The 21,780-nt window shown below is 50.3% G+C and overlaps 1 protein-coding gene and 2 long non-coding RNA genes across 3 annotated transcripts in view; all 3 read right to left on the minus strand.

Annotated features, from left to right (window-relative positions):
- Positions 1-1,181: 1,181 nt before the first annotated feature.
- Positions 1,182-1,922, minus strand: LOC141991447 (uncharacterized). Its single transcript, XR_012640366.1, has 2 exons — positions 1,730-1,922; positions 1,182-1,488 (listed from the first exon to the last, which is right to left on the minus strand). It is a non-coding gene; the product is annotated as an uncharacterized LOC141991447 (long non-coding RNA).
- Positions 1,923-8,807: 6,885 nt separating this feature from the next.
- On the minus strand, positions 8,808-10,522 carry LOC141990569 (uncharacterized). Its single transcript, XR_012640208.1, has 2 exons — positions 10,010-10,522; positions 8,808-9,232 (listed from the first exon to the last, which is right to left on the minus strand). It is a non-coding gene; the product is annotated as an uncharacterized LOC141990569 (long non-coding RNA).
- A 3,855-nt stretch (positions 10,523-14,377) lies between these two features.
- Positions 14,378-21,780, minus strand: part of NAA40 (N-alpha-acetyltransferase 40, NatD catalytic subunit) — a 29,641-nt gene continuing 22,238 nt past the window's right edge. The window contains exon 8 of the mRNA XM_074957895.1: positions 14,378-20,580. Coding sequence (XP_074813996.1) covers positions 20,439-20,580 — 142 coding nt within the window. The 3' untranslated portion in view covers positions 14,378-20,438. The remainder of the gene's footprint in view (positions 20,581-21,780) is intronic.

Here is a 21,780-nt window from a genome sequence, read left to right on the forward strand (position 1 = left end):
GCTGTTCAGTACACAAGAGAAAGTCTCTGAGTGCAACTGAAACAGCAGAAGGGAGAGAAACTTTGCCCCCAGGTGAATTCTCTGCTGCTAGGGCAAAGCAGCAGGGTATAGCAAAGGTGCCATCTCCACCATAGCATAGGCTGGGAGGTCCCATACAATTCCAACCTACCCCAGCATACGGTATCTTAAAAGGAAAGAACAGCCCACTATGCTCAGCCCCAGCCTATCAGGAAGAGGGGTGCACAGACAACACCCATTCTCTGGCAAGCCAGCACCCTAATCACAAGAGCACCCCATTAAGAATTAAGTAGTCTCAAGGGGATCCTTCCTCCATACCCTTCTCCCTGCTTGAGGCTGCATGAACTTGATCCCCCACCTCTGGCCCTTTTCATCTGATCCCTATCCCCAGCCAGCTTCAGCCTTTCCTGATTGGATTCTCCACTAGAGGTGGGTGTGAATAAGGGGAGTTCATCTTGAGGCTAAAAAGAGCTTCCATCTGCCCTAGTTCTAAGCCTGCTAGAGAGGGCAAGTTAAGAACTATAGAGTATCTGACTCCTGAGATGGCCCAATGTTTTAAATACTGACACAGCAGGAGTAGAATTATCACTGCAAATACAGGGAACCAGGGTACAGAGAGGGGACACGACTATTCACAGAGCAGCACTAGCCCAGCTGGCCATAGAACCCAGGAGTCCTGCACTCCCAAACACAGCTCACCAGCAGCTACAGGTGTTACTTGGAATTCTGCTGCTGTCTGTAACTATCAGGAGGTGCCTTCATCCCACATCAGTGAGCCTATGACTTGTCTGAGGGCTGCATTCCTCGCAAACCCCCTCCATTCCCCAGGCAGAGTTCGTACTCTGGGATTAAAGCACTGTCAGCACCCACCCCAGTAAACTGAACCCCTAGGAATCAGGACAGGCCCAAGGACAAAAGCTCAAAGGGTCCATACAAGTTATGGCCAATGCACAGATGGAGAAGGGTTGACAATCCAGCTACATGCTGGGGCTGCTGTCCCCTTACCCATTTACACCTAGATGTAAAGCCCTGGGATAGCATGGACCAGTGGGTATAATCCTGCCCTCCCCAAGAACAGGTCAGAGTAGCTGGAACCATTTGATCCGGTGCAGGGCTTAGCCCCCAGGGTCAGCGCTCGGGGGGGAAAAAGGCAGAGTCAAAGCTAAGTGGCTGTAAGAGGGTTTATTGTAACAGAATTAAGTCACCCCGCCATGGCGGCAGCGGCGACGCTGGTCCACATGGAGCCATGGAATAAGTTACCAGCCCCAGGGGCCGGGTGTGGAATGTGGGGGCGGCAGGGCCGCAGGGGAGTCCAGCCGCGCGGCCTGCGCGCCGTGGGGTCTGGGCGGCCAGCGCGGATCAGACCCTGCCCGCTCAGTCGCGCTTCTTGTAGCTCTCCATGTTGGCCAGGACCCAGCCCGAGGGCACCAGGAAGGTCACGACGAAGGCTCCCAGGGCGACGACGGTCTCCTGCGCGGGGGGGGGGGGGGGAGAAGGCAGAGCTCAGGTGAGGCCACAGCAGCTGGGCCCTGTTCCCCCCGCCCAGGCACCGCGAAGCCCCAGCCCGGGCGGGCTCCCCGAGGAGAGGCGATCCGAGGCCGCAGCCTCCGCGCGGCAGAGCGGGGCCAGCCCCGAGGCCGCAGCCTCCGCGCGGCAGAGCGGGGCCAGCCCCGAGGCCCTGGGAAGGACGGATCTGGACCCCCCCGCTCACCAGCGGCCCCACGCGGCTCTCCGGCGGGTACGAGTGCAGGCCGCGAGCGGGCGGCGCGAGCCGGGGGCGGAGCAGCGCGCGGAGCACGGGGGACACGGACATAGCGGCAGCAGCTCCCTCGCAGGCAAGATGGCGGCCAGGTCGGAAGTGACGGAGGAAAAAGGGCTGCCTATAAAGGCACGGGAACCGGAAGTGGCCTGAGTTGGCGTGATCATTTTGCGGGGTGACGTCACTTCAGGTGGGCGGGGTCACGCGGGAATAGCCCCGCCCAACAAATTGGTCCAAATCCCTCCAATGGCGTCGGATGTCTGAGTTCACGCCGTGGTTGAGCGGGGTTGGGGTATCCCCCATGTCAATCCAGGGCTAGGGCGATCCCCCCACTGTACGGCCCCCCCAACCCTGTATGGGGATCAGGGCATTCCCATACATGCTTCAGCTCCCCCAGCCAGAGTCAGGGCACCCCCTGCACCACCTGGCTCCTCCCCAGTCCCAGGTGAGGACCAAGGTGTCCCCCAACCACAGGGACCCCCCTTGTCAGCCAGGGGGACAAGGCACCCCCCACATGGACCTCCACCCCACTGGGTAACAGCAGGGTCAGGGACATTCCCCACATCCAACACAGTGCAGAGGCACAAAGCCCCATCACAGCACTGGGGGCCCCACACTGAACATGGGGCCCAGGATGCCCTTGTCCCACTGCGTGGCGTCCCCACCACAGCACTGGGGGGCCCCTATGCCCAATGTTGCCCCCTGTGGCAGCCCACCACAGCACAACACTCCTCTCAGTACCGCAGGGTTCTCCACATCCAGTATGAGTTCCCGGGACATCGCCCACTGCATGGTGTCCCCATCCTATCCCCACAGGGGCCGTGGGGCTTCCTCCTCTGCACGCCGCCCCCTCTCCAAACTCACACCCACACTCTGCTCTCACGGTGCTCCTGAAAATGTGCCCGATACTCCATCATACCCGGGGGCCTGGGGCAGTTCCCCACGTGGCATGATGCCCTCTATATGTTGGCATAGGGCTCAGACCCCACAGCAGTCGGGTCAGTGCACCCTCACACTGCCCAATGCTAGGGTCATGCTGTTACAGCAGACAAGGCAGCTCCCCCATTACCTCATGAAGATCCTGACTGTGGGGATACTCCTCCACCTATGGCTCCTGGTGGACATGAGAGCGGCGGGGCGGACGAGAGAGACATACAGTAGTTGAGACCGGGCTGGGGCGGCCTTCTGGGTCTGGGGAGGTGGGGCGGGGGGGCATTGGAGCTGCGGCAAGCAGGCAGGGTGCAATACCGCTGACTGCCACTGGATGGGGGTTCTGGTCCTTGCAGCACATGTGTTGCAGTGAGCAGAGAGCGGAGGTGCACAGCAGAGTTCAGATTTCAGGAAAGCTATGGGGCAGCCCCAGAGCGGGAGAACAGGGAAAGAGGGGGAGAACTGCAGGAGTGGAGGCAGCACATACTTCCTGCAGCACACGGTTTACTTCCCCCCCCAATGCTCTAGACTAGCCAGGAGCGCAGACCCTAGGGTTGGATTCTGGGTCATGGGCGCCTGGAGATATCAGAATTCAAGGCCTCTCCTAGCACTTCTCAGGGCACACTCCCATCCACATCCCATCTTCCTGCCACTCCCCTGAGTCCTCACCTTCCTCCCAGGCTGAGGTGGGAGCCCATGGGCAGGTGGTTGGCCAGCCTCTGTCAGCTCTGATTGCACCATTGTTAAGTGTCCAGGCTCCCTGCTGCATCCTTCACCCTGCTCCCTGCCTGACCACACCCCGGCCCTGGCTCTGGCTGTGCAGCCAAGTGGGAGATTGCGTGGGACACCAAGGAGAACTTGGATTACGTGGCTTTGGACTTTGAGAATTAAATGGACCTGGCCTCCTCCTCCTCCTCTCTGAAGAGCTACAAGCTGCCTGATGATCAAGTCAGCATCCTTGGGAATGAGTGCTTCTGCTACCTCTTCCAGCCCTCTTTCACTAGTCAGGGGGCTGGGCTGGGCTGCAGCTGGGTGCAAAGGGTGGCTGGAGATATAGCCATGGGCAGGGGTGAGCATTGTGCAATGCAAAGCCACGTAGACCTACCATAAATTGACCAAGTCTTCTGAGTTGGGCCATCCCTCCTGGGGGACTAGCTTCTCTGCTCCCAATTGCCAGGCTGGTGCTGCACAGAGCAACCTTCCTCTGTGGATCTCAGAGTGTTTTAACCAGTTCATGAAGGAGTCCTGGCTCCCAATCCCCTGCTCTAACCACTAGACCTCGCTGCCCTCCAGACCTTGGGATAGAACCCAGGAGATTTAGCTCCCAGCCCTTCCTGCTCTAACCCACTAGACTGCACTCCCGTCCCAGAGCTAGGATAGAACCCAGGAGTCCTGAGGGGTCAGGTAAAGAGGCACTACATTGAAGGGCATTTTCTAGCCAGGAGTCTGACCGACGCCATACACTGTCCCCTTTTCTGCTCTCACACCCATTCCTGCCTGCTCCCTGGTGCGGAAAATTCAGTATCTATGAGTGGGGATGGCTCTTCCTGAGCAGTGGAAGGGTCAAAGCCTTCTCAGATGCAGCCAGTAAAGACCTCTTGGTAAGGAAACAAGACTAAGTGACCCCTTTCATACACTATGGAGAGCCAGGCATCTCATCCTTAAGGAGCTTAAATGGGGCAGAAGGTACCTGTGATCTTCTATGGCCAAGGAGGTGCTGCTCCTTGAGAGCTGTAAATACCAGGAAGCAGAATGGATTTCAGCTAAGGGTGCTATGTCTTCTCCAAGTGGAGAGGCATGGGGTTGTGAGCCCTGGAGGCAGAACAGGTGCAATCTCTCAGTCCTTCTATAAACATGTTCCAATGGACTCTCCATCACCTGGAGATTTTATCTCCAGATTGTGTCTAGAAGGTAGGACTCCCTGGGTTCTAGCCCCGGCTCTGTGTGGGATCCCCAGACACAATCTATTCCAAGTAGGAGTTATGGGCTCAGTGGAGGAGTGACTGGGTGAAGTTCTCCAACCTGTGTGCTGCAGGTCAGATTACATGATCACCATGGTTACTTCTGGCCATGAACATCTATGACCCCTACCTTGCAGAGACAATATCTAAGGGGTGAGATAGGAATGGAGTCACCCTATTCAGTCCTTGGCTTCCAGGCACCTATTGTATCATATGCAGGGCCTTGGGGCAACTAGCATGGGCCGGCTTGGAAAGGCTCCATGCCCAAATATTGCCCCACTGGTGCACGGATCCATTGATTTTCAGAAGGAATCATTCTGAGCATCTAGTCTGATCTCCTGCATGACATAGAGCAGAGATCCTAATGCAGTGATTCCTGCCTTCAGGCAACAGCCCGTTATTTATTTGTAATTTAATCTGTCTGCACAGCAGCTAGCACAACAGGGTCCTGGGCCGTGGCTGGTGCTCCTAGGTGCTACCACCATCCACATAATAAAAATAAAGTATTGTGGCAATGCTAGCGCTCGCTGGGAACTGGAATTTTCAGCCCACGGGAAAGTCAGACATCTTGGAAAAAATGTAATTCCAAATTGGACTGAAAAGCTGAAATTTTGAAATTTCCTGTGAAATAACATTGATATTATATTAAAATGTTAAATATTACTTTTAATATATATTATATAATAATACATGTATAACTATAATATATTATCACTACAAAGCATTAAGATATGGAGTGGAGACTTCAGGAGCTCAGTCTGTTCAGTTTAAAGAGACGGTTGACGGGTGACTTGATCCCAGTCTGAAGTACCTTCATGGGTAAGAGAAATTTGATAACAGAGGGCTCTTCAGTTTACCTGAGAACAGTCTGTCAGTATCCAATGTCTAGAAGTTGAGACTAGGCAAATTCACAGGAAATAAGTTGTATATTTTTGACAGTGAGTGTAATTAACCACTGGAACAGCTTACCAAGGATCAGGGTGGATTCTCCATCACTGGCAATTTTTACATCAAGATGGAATGTTTTTCTAAAAGAACTGCTCTAGTTCCACCAGGAATTATTTCAGGGCCATCTTCTGGCCTGGGTTAGACAGGAGATTAGACCAGATAATCACAGTGGTCCCTTCTGGCCTTAAACATCTATGAATCTTAAGTCAACATGAAATGTACAAACCATTTCCTTGCAACAATGTCATTTAGTTTCAAATTTGATTTTGATATTCATTGAAATGTATTATATACTATATATTAAAATTAATAATATAATATCAAAGTAAAAACTAAATGAACCCAAACAACACTGTCATAATGAAACTCTTCAACTTTTTCCATTAAAAAATTCTGTTTGAAATAGATATGTTTAGATTTTGAGAAACCTGTGTGGTTGTTTCTTTTCTTTTCTTTTAACAGGAAACTGTTCTATCAAACTTTTTTGACCTGCTCTAGGTAGGGTTTAGGGTCCTCACCCATCAATCATGACCCCTGGGTTAGACACTATACAAACATGTGCTTCCTAAAGATTGCCCCACAGTGCTTTATCCCCCTTTCCTCTCAGGCATGGAGTCAGCTGGCATCCATGAAACCACCTACAACTCCATCATGAAATGCGACACTTACATCCATGAGGACCTGAATGCCAACATCATCTTGCCCAAGGGCACCACTATGTACTCAGGCATTATCAAGTGCATGCAGAAAGAAATCATGGCCCTAGTGCCTAGCACCATGAAGATCAAGGTAAAGGAGGTGGTAGGACTCAGGGACTTTAATGGTGAGATAGACCCACATTGGAGGATTATTATGCAGAAATTTATAGATCTTAAGGTCAAAAGGAATAATCTAATCTGACCTACTGCATAACACTAGGGTTACCAGGTGTCTGGTTTTTTACCGGAACACCCAGTCTAAAAGGGATCCTGGCGGCTCCAGTCAGCACAACTGACTGGGCCATTGACTGTCCAGTTGGCAGCACTGCACACACTGCCCCTGCCCGCTCCTACGTGTAGGGGCAGCCAGGGGGCTCTACACGCTGCCCTTGCCCCAAGCGCTACCCCCACGGCTCCCATTGGCTGGGGACCACAGCCAATGGGAGCTGTGGGGGCGGCACCTGTGAACAGGGCTTGGGGGGTGCGCAGAGCTGCCTGGCTGCACCTCTGCATAGGAGCCAGAGGTGGGGAATGCCGCTGCTTTCGGGAACTGCTTTTGGTAAGCACCACCCGGAGCCTGCACCCCAACCCCCTTCTGGGCCCCAATCCCCTGCACCAGCCCTGATCCCCCTGCCACCCTCCGAACCCCTCAATCCCAACCCAGAGCACCCTCCTGCACCCCAAACCCCTCATCCCTATCCCATCCCAGAGCTCACCCCCCCAACCAGAGCCCTCACTGCCCCCCCACATCCCAACCCCCTGCCCTAGCCCTGATCCCCCTCCCACCCTCCAAACTCCTCGGTCCCAGCCTGGAGCACCCTCTTACACCCCAAACTCCTCACCCCCAGCCAGAGCCCTCACACCCAGAGCCCCCTCTGCACTCCAAACCCCTCAGCCCCAGTCCAGAGCCCCCTCCTGCACCCCAAATCCCTCACACCCAGTCCCACACCAGAACTCACACCCCCAGCTGGAGCCCTCACCCCCTCTTGCATCCCAACCCACTGCCCCAGCCTGGAGCCCCCTCCCACACCCATAACACCTCATTTCTGGCCCCACCCTGGAGCCCACACCCCCAGCCGGAGCTCTCACCCACTCCCGCACCCTAGCCCCTTGAACCAGCCCAGTGAAAATGAGCCAGTGAGTGAGGGTGGGGAGAGCGATCAACAGAGGGAGGGGGGACGGAGTGAGCGGGGGCAGGCTCTTGGAGAAGGGATGGGGCATGGGCAGGGTCTCGGAGGAGGGGCAGGCCAAGAGTGTTTGATTTTGTGCAAGTAGAAAGTTGGCAACCCTAAATAACACAGGCCAGAGAATTTCACCCTCTTACCTCTGTATTGAGCCTAATAATTTCAGCTTGACTGAAACATCTTCCAGGAAGGCATCCAGCCATGCCTGCAACAGAGTATATCAACAGAAAGGGCTACTTTTCTATGGCTATGCAAGTGTTGGTGGATCACCAGGGACACTTCACTGGTATCAATGTGGGCTGGCCAGGGAAAGTGCATGCTGCTCACATCTTTAAGAACACAGAATTGAACAGAAACCTGCAGGCAGGGACATTCTTTCCTGACCAGCGGATTACCACTGGTGCCGTTGAAAAACCAATAGTAATTCTGGGGGACCACTCAGCCTCTCTCTTGCTCCCTTGGCTCTTGAAGCTGTAACACTGGCCACCTTGACAGCTCCAAGGAAAGATTCACGGACAGGCTCAGCAGGGGTAGAATGACAGTTGAATGTGCTGTCATAAGATTACAGGGACGCTGGCGGCATTTACTCACTAGACTCGATCTCAGTGAGAAAAATATCCCCATGGCTACAGCTGCCTGGTGTATCCTGCATAATATCTGTGAGGCAAATGGAGAAAAGTTGCCACCAAAGTGGACGACAAAGATGGAGTGTCTATCTGCTGGCTTTGAACAGCCAGCCATAGGAGCCATTAGAAGAGCTCAGCATGGAGCTATGTGGCTGAGGGAGGCTTTGAAAGGGGGCTTTAACGGTCTGCCACAATAATGTGCTATGCTGGACTGTGCTCTCCCTGGCCCTGAAGTTTTAGGGGGTTATGAGGAATTGTGTAGTGCTTGGTGTACAATGATAAATATCACCCTGTCTTTTAAAAAACCTATGAATTACGCAGTGCTTCCTGTGCATTTATAATTCTTACAGTGTGGTTTGCACTGAACCTATGGTCCTGTTCAATTAAAATTAATGTGTGCTTTGAGGAGCATGAGGCATTCTGCTGTACATGTTATGAAATAAATAAAGATGAAATTATTTCCAAAAACTAAAAATGCATTGCGTAACAAACACAGTGCAAAGGATAATGTGCAATTACAAACCAATACAGTGTAAACTTATAAAATAAATTAACAGAACAGAATGTCACAATTAGAATGCTAGAAAACGTGTGTGTCCATTTCAGTCCATCTCTACCAAATATACACCTGCCGTGCTCTCACAGGTCAGTGTATGTGAAACTGTAGTTCTTCTTACTGTTCCCCAGTACAGCGTGGGAAGGGTAGGGATACGGCCCAGGATGCCACATGGAATGTTGGGAGGCATAGGGAGCTGTTACCAGAGAGTTCTCCAGGAACTGCAAAGGATGGCATGTCCATGATTGTTGGTCCTGTAGGTCAGCTAAAATCTGCAGCCTTTGTGTTTGCTGCCTTAGAAGCCCCCTTACATCTTGGTGCATCTCCATTTCACTTTCCTTTTCCTGTTTGGACTCCTGGACTCTTTCCTTCTCCAAGCTGTCTGCTATATTCACCCTCCAGGCCCTCTGTTCATTGTCCGATGTAGCACTGGATTGCAGGATCTCACTGAACATATCCTCCCTAGTCTGCTTCTTTCTTCTCCTCCTCCTCAGGGTGAGGTATTCCACAGGTGTGGAGGAGGCACCCCTCAAAGCCACAACAGCAGCAGCTCTAGATACAACAGATGTTTCATTGGATTTACAGTCACAATGGAAAGCTTCAGAATTCCCTTTCCTTACTCCCATAGAGGTTTTAAATCAGACACTCTTATTGACAATTCAGCTTTGGAGTGGCTCTGCACAGCACTGCTCAGCTACAGCTATGGTGAGTATGGCCCACGGGGGCGGTGGGGGTGAGGGAGAGGAGGGAATTGTTTGATTGCATAAACCATTTGGCCTCTATTTCCACAAGTACGAGTACAGAGCAATGGCACTGTGGACTGGCACTGTTTTCCACCTGTGGTGGTGATTTTAGCTGACATCTGACTCCTGAGGCTGACAAAGGCACAGAAAGCAGAGCTGCTGCTGGCATCCCGAAGTTGCCTGGGCCCATATGCCACTAGCCTGTTGACTGCAATGGTGCCTGCCAAAGTCATCGTGGACTTGTGCGGGAAAGTGTCCTACCACAGAGGAAGAAATATGGCAGCCAACCCTAGAAACCCTCAGGAGAGGATTGCAGAGTACCTCTATGAAAGTTTCAATGAAATCTCTCAGGACACAAAGGACATCCCTATGTACATAAACAAATGGCTCCACATGACCCTCCCTCCCACTTAAACCTAGAGGGGAATGAAAAGCAGACAACCACTCTATCTCTGTTGTATCATTACATCTTCTAGTATGAGCAAAATAATGAAAAGCAAATATCTGTGTCCTGCTATCTTAGGGTTGGGCCAGGTGCCATCTTCACATTTAAACTTTTTAAGGCAGAATTAATGCACACACGTACCCAAGCTTCCTTCCCTTGGATCAGGCTCATCTGTGTTCAGCTGGTGGGACTGGCTTGACTGCACTGCGGTGTTGAAAAGGCCCTGGCTTGTGGGATAGCTGGACCCCCACCCGCCACACGTCTCTTCTCCTCAATGTTCACAGCAGAGGTCTCAGTCTCCGGCTCCACTGAGATATCCACAGTGGTCTGTGGGGTGCTGGTGGGGTTCTCTGATAAGTATGGCATGAAGCTCTTTGTAAAAACAGCAGATCAGTGGCTTGGCACCAGCTCAACTGTTGGCCTCCCGGCCTTCGTGGTATGACTGATGCAGGTCGTTCACTTTCACACAGCACTGCTGCTGACCCCTATGTACCCTTTCCCCTGAATCCCCTGTGAAATCTTCTCATAGATGTCCATGTTTCTATGGCTGATCCATAGCTGTTTACACACTGCCTCTTCTCCCCACAGGCCCAGGAGATCCAATGTCTACTCCAGGCAGGAGCACTTCTAGTGTGTAGCTGGCACCATCAATCAGGTAATTGCACACAACAGGGAGAGCTCCTAGATGCGCTTGCCAAACTGGGCAAACAGGAAAAGACATTTCAAAAATACACAGAGGTTTTAAAGTGGTGGTGGGGGAGCTTCTGGTTTCTGTGACCCCTAGACAGTTAAGTTCACAACTGTGACCAAATCAGTGACTGTTGGGCACACATAGGCCATGCGGTGTCTACACTCGCACTGTATATACCACAGCATATTGACCATGGCTCAACACCTTATGGGGAGGTCGTGTTACTGCGTTGCAGCAATGGGGTGCTTACGTTGATGGGAAATAAAGTTGAGTGTAGACTCATGCATAAATAGGTTGACGCAAGGTGACTTACGTCAGCCTCACTTTGTAGTACATACCAGGCCTAGCAGATAAACACATGAGATCCAGTGACTGGAAGTTGAAGTTAGACAAATTTAACAATGAAATAGGACATGATTTCCTAGCAGTAAAGGTGATGAAATACTGGAAGCGCTCACCAGGGAGGTGGTGGACTCCATCACCTGGAGTCTTTCAAAGGGGATTACATCTCTTTCAAAAACGCCATGCTTTAATCTAGCTTCTGGGGAAAAAATCTACAGCCTCTGTGTACAGTTCAGACTAGATGATCAGAGCTGCGCTTTCTGGCCTTAAGAGTGCATGAATCTATACAGAAATTGCAAGCTCTCCAAGGGCTGCCATCTCCTTTGCACAGAAACTAGCACAACAGGGCTGGGCCATCCAGCTGTTACCACGAACAACAACTCTTCCTGTCTCCACCCCATTCAGTGTAAATAGGCCGACTGGATGGGTGGCTCCATCCTGGCGTCCCTCTCTACTTTCTAGCAGATGTGGATCAGCAAACAAGAGTATGATGAGGCGGGGCCGTCCATTGTCCACAGGAAGTGCTTCTAAACTGCATTCTCCTGTCACAGCCAACAATTTCACCTTGCTGGGTGCTCAGGTGTCTCGGCCTATGCTCTCTCCATGACATTGTGCAGCTGGAGCCATCTGCCATGCAAAGGAAATCAAAATCTAAACAAACTCTCACTCCCACAGAGGGCAGGTGGAGATCAACACACAAGTGCTTAAATACCTGAAAGTTTCCACCGCACTTTCCCTAGTGCAACTTGTGCCTGGGGCAGGTCCGATTCCATGAGCACCACATCCCGCAGCTCCCACCATGTCTCCTTCCTGGTTGTCTTAATGGAGCTTTTTTTATTCATTAGATTTCCCCCATAAAATGTTTATAGAAGGGCACTTTCCTATCTGCACATCGCATATGCTCCTGGCTGCATTCTTTCTCCTGTCTAGATGCAGAGTTCAGTTCTATTCTGGGCAAGGCCTCCTTCCCGGTGCTCCTTGTGAGATCAGAGGCGGCAGCTGGATTTACCTTAGGTCAGGGGTGGGCAAACTTTTTGGCCCGAGGGCCACATCTGGGTGGGGAAATTGCATGCAGGGCCATGAATGTAGGGCTGGGACAGGAGGTTGGGGTGTGAGAGTGCGGGGTGGTGTGCAGGAAGGGGCTCAAGGCAAGGGGTTGGGGCACAGGAGGGGTGCAGGACGTATGAGGGGGCTCAGGGCAGGGGGTTGGGGTGCGGGAAGGGGCTCAAGGCAGGGGGTTGGGGTGCAGGAGGGGTGTGGGGTGTGGCAAGGGGCTCAGGGCAGGAGTTGGGGGCAGGAGATTGGGGTACAGGAGGGGTGAGGGATGTGGCAGGGGGCTCAGGGCAGGGGGTTGGGTGCAGGAGGGGGATCAGGGCAGGGGGTTGGGGTGCAGGATGTGGCAGGGGACTCAGGGCAAAGGGTTAGGGTGCGGGGTGCAGGAGAGATTTAGGGTGCGGGCTCCGGCATGGCGCCGCTTACCTGGAGCGGCTCTGGAATGGCACTGGCGCTGCGCCGCTAACACAGGCTCTCTGCCTGCCCTGGCCCCCTGCCATTCCTGGAAGTGGCCGGCACCACGTCCCTGCAGCCCCTGTGGGAGGAGGCGGCAAAGGCTCCGAGTGCTGCCCTCGCCTGTGGGTACCTCCCCCGAAGCTCCCATTGGCCGGGAAAGGGAAACCGTGGCCAATGGGAGCTTCAGGTGTGGAATCCACAGGTGAGGGCAGTGCGCGGAGCCCTCTGCCCCTCCCCCAGGGGCCGCAGGGACTTGGTGCCAGCCGCTTCCAGCAGCGGATCCAAAGCCCTGAGGGGCCAGATCCGGCCCACAGGCCGTAGTTTGCCCACCTGACCTTAGAGGCAAGGTTGCATGGATGCTAGAAGACAGAAAACCCTTTTGAGGCAGCATTGTCCAAACCACTGCAAATCAGGATGCCTGGCTTCCTTTCTATAAACCTGCCATGTCCCTTTCCCTCTCTGCACCTCAGTTTCTCCTCCTGCCCTTTGACTTTTTAAATGGTGAACCCTTCAGGGCAAAGAACTGACCTGTTCACAGATTGTTTGTACTGCAATAGGGCCTACTCTGTGTCTATACAGACATAAAACAGTGCATGCCATGCAAATAGTGACTGGTGAACAGTGCAAATGTGACATATGAATTGGTTGCGGGGGATCTATTTCCTGACTGTACCCCGAGTCTACGAAGGGGTTAAAAGAATTGAGAAATATAAAACAGAGGAAATAACTTATTTTGTGTGTCAAGTATAATAACCAGCAAACAAGCAGCTTTGCTTATGACTCACGCAATTTAGCTCCCATTCAACTGCTTGGGAAAGCAGGGACGTTCTATTAAACTAATCCTCATCCCCCTAGAAAGAGGAAAGACTCCACTGCTGTACCTCAAATGCCTGCAAAGAGCACTGGTAAGTGTACCCATAATTAGAAGGTGCCCCTTTAACAATGAAAGTGATTAACCATTGGAACAAACTCCCAAGGGAAGTGGTGGAGTCTTCTTCTCTTGCCATCTTCAGATCAAGACTGGATGTTTTGCTGGAAAACAGGCTTTAACCATAGGTGAGTTATTAGGCTTATTACAGGGGTAACTGGGTGAAATTCTGTTGCCTGCACTATACAGGAGCTCAGACTAGATGATCTAATGGGCTCTTCTGGCCTTATCAAAAAAATCTAGATGATTTACTAATCTTTCTACCTGTAATTGCAAAGAGGCAATTTTAGCTTCAACATAGCTGAGACAAAGGTAAAAAATTGCCTTTGTAAAGGTAGGCAAACAGCTTTTAAAAAGTCCCTCCAGTCTACAACTACTTTGGTCGAATACTAATTCCTACCACCCTCCTCAGACTCCACTAAGCAAAAGGGTAAGAGTCTCCTTTCGATATACTTTGTGCATCCTACATCACTTTCTGTCCAGTCCGTTTCACTCGGTGCCACAGTATAATCAGTCAGTTTCATCTTTTTGTGGCTGGTCTTTCACACACAAACTGGGGAGGAAAACAAAAAGCTGTTTTAGGAAAATATGAAGTGAAACCTGAAACTACTCTGAAATTAAAAACTCAGTGTGTGTCCCTCTGAAGAACAAATATTATGTGATTTGGGCGGACGTCACTTAGTAAAAATGTGGTAGAACAGAATCCAGGAGTCCTGGCTCCCAGCCTCACTTTGCTCCAACCACTATACCCCATTCCCCACCCACAGCAAGGAATAGAACCCAGGTGTCCTGACCCCTATGCATCTGCTTTAACCACTAGACCCCATTCTTCTCTCACAGAGGGGAACAGAAAGCACATCCTGTCCACCACATTTAACTATTCAAAACCACACCATCTCCTAAAGGTGGTGATGGAACACAAGAGAGCTGATTCCCAGGGGCCCTGTTCTAACACACTAGACCCCACTCCTCTCCCAGAGCCAGGTACAGCAACAAAGAGTCCTGACTCCCACCCACCTTCCTTCCCCCAATCCACTCGGGATTCAAATCCTAACTCTCTACTGCTACATGCTTTGCTGCCTCGCCCCTGCTGCAGAAAAAACACCAGACATTGAACAAACTGTTTTTATTTGTAACATACAAATAAAACCAATGCAAAAAGATTAGCTTTTTCCCTTTGATTCCAGTGAGAATAGTTACTAGTTAAAAAAACCAACAACATCAGAAGTGAGGTTTTATTTTAAATTTTCCTTTAGAAACGGAAAGGGGAAAAAACCAAATAAAATGACCTTACACATGCACACGCACGCAGAAGTCCCAACACATGATCAACTTAAAAAGTGACAAAAGAGAGACAAGGCTTAGGAAAAAAACGTAACATGCCCCGACCTCAGTAAAAATGATACAGTACAAACAGGTCAGCTATGTCTGTCAAACTAGACTTGGCATTTATTAGGGGAGGATATCCTACCTCAAAAGGTACCAAGAAGACAAACAAAAGTATAGATCAACTTGCTAAGTCAAAGAATATATTCATTAAAGAGGAGAAGAGAGAGAGGAATTTTCTGAGGAGCCCTTTTTGTTTAGCCACAGTTAGAATAATCTGGGGGAGGGGAGGAAAAGAGGGGGTAAGAGAGAGTCCCTAATGTAAAAAGGGGATGAGGGAGGAATTTTCTTTAAAAAAAAAAACAAACAAAAAAACCCCTGGGTTTGTTTTAGAACCTTCCACCCCTTCCAAGAAGATCTGTCTGTATGGTCACAATGAAGAGAATGAGCTGGTAAAGAGATGGACAAAGTACAGTCACACACACCAATCTGCTTTGGGATCTAACCGGTGACTCCATTTATGATAGGCAGAAGACAGCGAGGAAAGCAAGGAGAGTGCCCAGAGGAGAAATTACTATTTTAGTTTTTTAAGCAGACCTAACTGCAGCTAGCTATAAAATTCACCCACTATCACACATGCCACAGAGCAGTTATTGGGCTGACTGACATAAAAGGAGACCAAGTCCAGGGGAAAAAATGGCAAGGGAGTCATTAAAAAAAACCCAACAGAATCTTTGTATTGGTTGGAATTCACTGCCTGGCAGAGAGCTACCCAGATTCAGCAAAGCTTCCCTATCTGGCAAAGCACCTGAGCATATGCTTAGTGTGAAGCAGGGGCTTCAGACCTGTTGGCTTGAGTCCCTGTTTAAACAAGTGCTTTGGCTGAGTTGGGTTAGTGAGATGGAGAGGTAAGTTTCAGAATCCAGTCTGAGGAGGAAAAGCCACTACCTGGGGATCACAGGGACAGACTGAAGAAGGATTTCATATGTGGAGAAAGGGGGAAATTAAACAACACAACCACCCACTATAAACATGCTGCTTTCCCCCAAACTTGGTATGTGGCTATCAGACACAGCCCTCAGAGCTAAGGAGTCAAAACGAGGTGTTTAGAGGGTCAAGCATCCAGTCTACACAGTGCTAGATTTCTCAAAACAAATCTGGTTGGGACACAGATGCCAAAACTACAGGCCAAGAGTTGTCAGGTCTTAAACCTGACCTGCTTAAATTTCCCTTAAATTTAATGCAGTTTGACTCCCTCAAAATTCTTCCGTGTTCTTTGATACTAATTAAAGCAACCCAATGTCAGCAGAATGATGCGTGTGTCACTGAAAGACAAATACTGGGCGCCATGGGGTTAAAACCACCCTAGGACTTAGCTAATAAACCGAGCAGGGAGATAGTCATTTTGGGAAATTGGTGAATTACTGTCGTTTTCTCAGACATAACAGAGGGGAATAGTACTAGATGCTCCACATCCATGTGCCATGCAAATGCAGCCTGCTGTGTAGCTACAACCGGTGCCAAAGTAATCCTCTGCTCATTGCACATGTGGTGCCAAGGCTATGCTGAAGCGTGGGAGGAAGAGGGCTAACGTTGACTGCTGATGCAACCTGTTAGAAAGAAGAGGAAGGGATTCTCACCTGGCTAAAGGGGAATGCCATTCTGGCTGGGAGTTTAGCCTGCCTGGCGAATAGGCAGTGAGTGGGAGTGGAGCACAAACAAAAGCTGACTTGCTGTTTACAGGGTCCTCCTCATTTAAGGGATCATGATGATTTTGATGCAGGAACAGATGCTCCCTGGTTGCAACCAGCCCTGCCTCAGCCCTCAGAAACACAGAGCAGAGGGGTAGCATTTAAGCAGGGGGTGGCAAAAGGAGCCGCAATCACAGCTGGCTACTTAGAAGAGGATGTGAGCCCATCCCTGCTATACAGAGCTGGAGGAGGCGGCAGCAGCAGTAGGGGCCTGGGGCTTTCATGTATAAAGGAGAGGAGATGCAGCACCATCTGTCATGTGTCCACACGCCAGGAGAAATCAGACACAAGAGGGGAACACTCTTGGAGGTTGAGGCAACATTAGGCACTACAGCCATAAGCATTAGCCAGACTGAACTGGTCAAGGCAGATGATCCAATCCAAAATGATAGTGCTGCTTAGGCTGAGTGCAGGGCCACATGCCTCTGACCTTGAGCGAAGCAGGAGACATAATGGCCATTAAGAAAGCATCTCCCATCAGTTTAATGACCCAGTGCATACTAAGCAATGCCAGCAAATGACACTGGAAATTGCTGACCCGGAAGAGAAGTCCCAAAAATCCCTCATGAATGGGTGGGAAGTTGCAAGTCATTGTGGATCCCCTACATTGCAGCCTGTAGGTTAACGGCTCTGCATTTGTGTTTGAAAGGTGTTAAGAGTTCAGCTTTAAACCCTGAATTCTCCATGCAGCTGTAGGAATCTTCTCTGCAGGTCAGCAGCTAGCCCCTTTTCGGCTAGTCCTTCACCACAGCTAAGGGAGGAAAGCATGCACTGGTCGATAACATTTTGTACAGTGACTAGTTTATTTTTGGTTCTACCCACCTTGAGATGCCTCAGAGACATCAGTGCCTTCTGAAAACCAGGCCTCTTTTAAGATGTCAAGTTAGGAATATAAATATGGATGCAGCCAAAATCACCAGTCCCTTCAAAAATCCTGGCCTCCATGCCCAGCAAATCTGAAGAGTGAATATCAGTAGCAAAACAGCAGCATGATTTATCCCATTGCTGTCCCAATCTCCCTTAAAAATGAGCATCTTTGTCCTCAAAGACCCGAAATTGCAGGGTTGTGTGGGCCAAAGTTTAAAGCATCTTTCTCTCAAAGTGCAAGTTGGCAGGGGTGGAAGGAGGCAAATGGTTAGGAGGAGAGAAGCATATCTCAAGTAAAAAGCCATCCCTGTAAAAACAAACAGGTTATTCCCTGTCCCTAAACAACATGCCTTTGTAGAAGAGCTATGGCTGGGATTTCACAGGTGTCTTTCAGAATTATGGGTCCAATTCCCATTCCAAATGGGGTGTCTGACTCCCTGAAAAATCAAGCCCATATTACGTTTCCGTGCAGCAAGCCCAGTTACCAGTGGTTCTCAGAGCTAGAAAGTAGTTAGCTCAACTAGACGCATTTCACAACTCCAACAGGGACCTCTCCCACCTCAGAAAGAGGCTAAATTGCAGCAGAGTTCAGATTGTGTCTCTCTATGGCAGGTACAGCAAAGCACTTCTGCATCCAGACCCTGGGCTGGCAGTGAAGTGCTGGGGCTGCCACAGGGCATGGGAGGCTGGGAATAATGGAGTCTAAAAGGACAGATGAAGGGGAAGCTCCATCCTGCAGAGAGCAGAAACAGAGGAGCCCCTACTGGACCAACTGGGAGAGGGGATGGGCATAAAGAATGGCAACACTTAACAACAAATGCATCAGATCTAGCTGTGGAAGGTCTCTGCAACTGGGTGTGCATGGTGCAACATGGATAGAGGTCCTACCCCCTAGCAGGTGCAACACTTAGTGCAAGATAGATTGATGTCCTACCCCCATACCCAGCATGTGCAATGCAGGTAGAGGTCATTACTCCCCCATAGGTGCAACACCTGGTATGACACAGACAGAGGTCCTACTCCCCCAGGCAGAGGTTGGAACAGGTATAGGTCTGAACCCCCCCGTAGGTGAAATGCAAATAAAGGTTCCACCCACAACAGGGGCACCTGATAAAGATGGAGACAGAGGTCCTTACCACAACAGCTGCTCTGAGACAAAGGAGATTTCAAGAGTCCCATTGACTCCAGTTAGGCCCCACCAGGATCCCCAGAGAGGGCTTGGATGCCAACACACCTCACTGAGGCGAAAGGGGGAGCATGCCCTCTTGCTCCCTGGCTCAGGATGGAATGCCATGCTCTGAGGAAGGACAAAAGGCATCTACTGCAATGAGGAACTTGTCACTGTTCCTACTGACAGTTTGGATTTGGTAAAAATAGAGACTGGAACTCAAGCAATGAGTCACTGGCCTGTTCTGGGGGTATGGGAGATGAAAGACTGTCCACCCCATGGGGTGGGGGGACTTCTGTGAGCAGCTTAAGAATAAAAAGGAGTCACAGACTCCATGACAGTTTCCTATCCTTTAGAAGAAAAAGTTACAGAGAGGCCTTAAAAAAAATAATCGCAAGATCCAGAATGTTCCTACCGCTGGCTGCTTTCTACAACCTCCCTCTTTCATGAGGCTAACAGACCATGGCTAGCCCTACATTATAGATCCTAACCTGGTTCTCAACATGTTTCCAGCAGAGCACTAAGCTATGTGACTTCTTCCAGCCAGCACTGGTGTGGTGTCTGCCCCTCTCCACCCTCCCCTCCACGAACTATACTCAACCAGAAAGACTTTGTGCTTCCCTAGCGCCTGCCACCCAAGGATCTCAAAGCGTTTACAGACATTAGCTGGGTCAGTAGAATCCCGGTGTTACATATGGGGAAACTAAAGCACGGAGAGGGGAAATGACTTGAGCTGAATGTCTGCAGTAGAATACGGAAGCTCTCAGTTTAGTCCCATGCTCTTACAGTCAAGTGTAGGGCAGCCACTGCAGAGAGATTGGAGCCATCACATGAGATCTGACTATTATTGATCACACACAGTCAATACAATCAAGTAAGCCCATTACAGTTGCTAGCTCCCTCAGCCTTATAGAGCTCCCAGGTCTGCTCTGCTTCAGTGGTAAGCACACTCTAGCTAGAACACAAGACAGCAACAGGGCTGTGGCGTGCCAACTTCAGACTGAGAACCATTGCACTTCTGCACTCAATCCCTGACTGCCACATGTAGCTGCTAGGCCACATGCATTTCAGCTGAGCCAGAAATGTTCCCAACGCGCTGATCTTACAATCCACTTCTATTTCTTTTTAGTACTTGGTACCAACTGCATGGAAGCAAAAACACTAAATAGCCTCTCCTTGCCCTAGCAAAAAAAGTGAAAGTTTTGCTCACAAAATTGTTGGGGATCTTTTTTTCATCCAGCTTTAAGATTCCAAAAGTTACAGGTTGTAATTTACATTTTAAAGCCAGGAAGAGCTGGAAATTGCCCATCAAAACTTGAGCATGGCCTTCTGCATTTCCTCTGCAGAAGCCATCACCATAAAGGTGTTACAGGTGATACATGGAACCTTGAACTTGGGACCCATGAGGGCTGGGTGAAGCATAAGGAAATTCTCAAAGGTTCTAAGATGTGCCTGTGTTATTTGGCTCAGAATCTCGTATTTGCATTGTAACTGGTTCTAAAGCTCCACAGAGCACCGTGGGAAAGAACAATGCTAATCCCTAGATGGTGTAGGCAGGGAGTAAGATGTGGGTAATAAAGCTGTGTCATCGCTCTTGCTCCAAACCTCTTACATCATGCAGGTCAGTGGGAGGGGTGTCAAGTGAGAGAGAGGCTACTGGCTCACTGTCCTCATTGCATGCCCTGTGCTATCGCCACTTCCTTAACCTATGCTTTTAAGTTGCTTTCACTTAGTGTCCTCAGACTCACACCTTTGGAGCTTCCTGTTTGAGGTCAGAGCACTAGGTCCAAGCGCTGGACAGGACTTTGACTTCTAGTGCCTCCTGCACAGAGGAGAGCAATTTCATACGCACTCCAGAACGTGGTCTAAGTCTCTTGACTTAAGAGGCAGGCGGTGACCTATCTTAAGGAGTATGTGAGGATGGGGATGGCAGGGAAGGAAGATGAAGGGGTGCGTTTGCGAGGACTACACAAAGAGGCGGTTCAGATTCAGTGGCAGCAGCCTCCGCAGTGGCTGCCCGAGTGAGAGTGCTGGCTCTCACCAAATTTAGTTCTTCGGCTGAGGATCTCATAGGAGCAGTCATCCCCGCAGCAGCCAGACATGCTGGGAGAGGTGTCATCAATTTCAAATCTGCAGAGGTACAAAACAATAGAGAGAGAAGCTACTTCCTGGTGCCTACAAACTTAGGAAACTCATCATGTTAGAGACTGCTTAATACTAGTCACCTTCACTTAGCCTTAGGGATCTTGCCCTGACCCCTGCCAATGGTGCACAGGTCAGGTTATCCACACCCATAGACAGTTCTCCTATTGTACTGTTCTCTGCGTTAGCCTCAATTTACAAAAAGGAATCAGAGTAACAGATTTCTCCCTAATCCTGTATTTTGATGGGTTGTAAAGGTGAGGTTCTGCATACCCTGGTACAGTCTACTCCCAATTATCCGAATACCATGGGAACACAGATTTTATTTGAATAATTGGAAGTTTAGATAATCAAGAGGCAGGAGCCATTCAGCAGCAGGGTAGCCTCCCACACAGCTGGGAGCTCCTCCTCCTCACAGTCCTGACAGCAGAGCTGCACAGGGCTCCTTGCAGAGATCATGTGTCACCGGCCCTGTGGCAGTGCAGGAAGCCCCCTGCAGCTCTGCTGTCACAGCCCTTCTCAATCACTCTAGTGACAACGGGGCTGCAGAGGGCTCCCTGTGCTGCCACAGGAGCCATTCAGCAGCAGGGTGGCCTCCCCCTGGCTGGAGGCTCGTCCTCCTCACAGTCCTGGCCAGGGGTCTGTGCTCTCTTATATGAACCTCCGCATTATCCAAATCCCTTCCTTGTCCCACAGCATGGCACACATATTGGGAATGAAAGCTGATAGAGAATTGGAAAGCATTGTTGTTAAATTTGAAGTGATAACAAACACATCACCCAAAGAGGTGTGTTTGAGTGTGGGTACTTCCCATTTCAGTTGGTAAATGTGCTTCTTCCCCCCTTACTTTTTGCTCTAGGCAAGAATTAGCTATGAGGCCCAAGAACCACTCTAAAGACAATATAGTTTTAGATAGCATGGTCCAACGGACAGGGCACAGGACCGGGGGTGGGAAGAGATGGGTTCTGTTCTCAAGTCACTTTCCCTCTCTGTGCATCTGTAAAACAGAGGTAGTGTAGTGATGATTAAGTATGAGCTTTGTGGATGAAATGCGCTAGACAGTTAGTAGCTAAAACAATCCTCCTCTGCACCTATAGTTAAGAGACAATAACAAGAAAGCTCAACTGACAAGGGAACAAGCGTTGGCTATAGTTAATGCAATTCAGTTCCAATGGAGCTACCTCTGTG

The sequence above is a fragment of the Natator depressus genome, chromosome 7 (genome assembly GCF_965152275.1).
Source record: "Natator depressus isolate rNatDep1 chromosome 7, rNatDep2.hap1, whole genome shotgun sequence".
NCBI classification, from domain to species: domain Eukaryota; kingdom Metazoa; phylum Chordata; order Testudines; family Cheloniidae; genus Natator; species Natator depressus.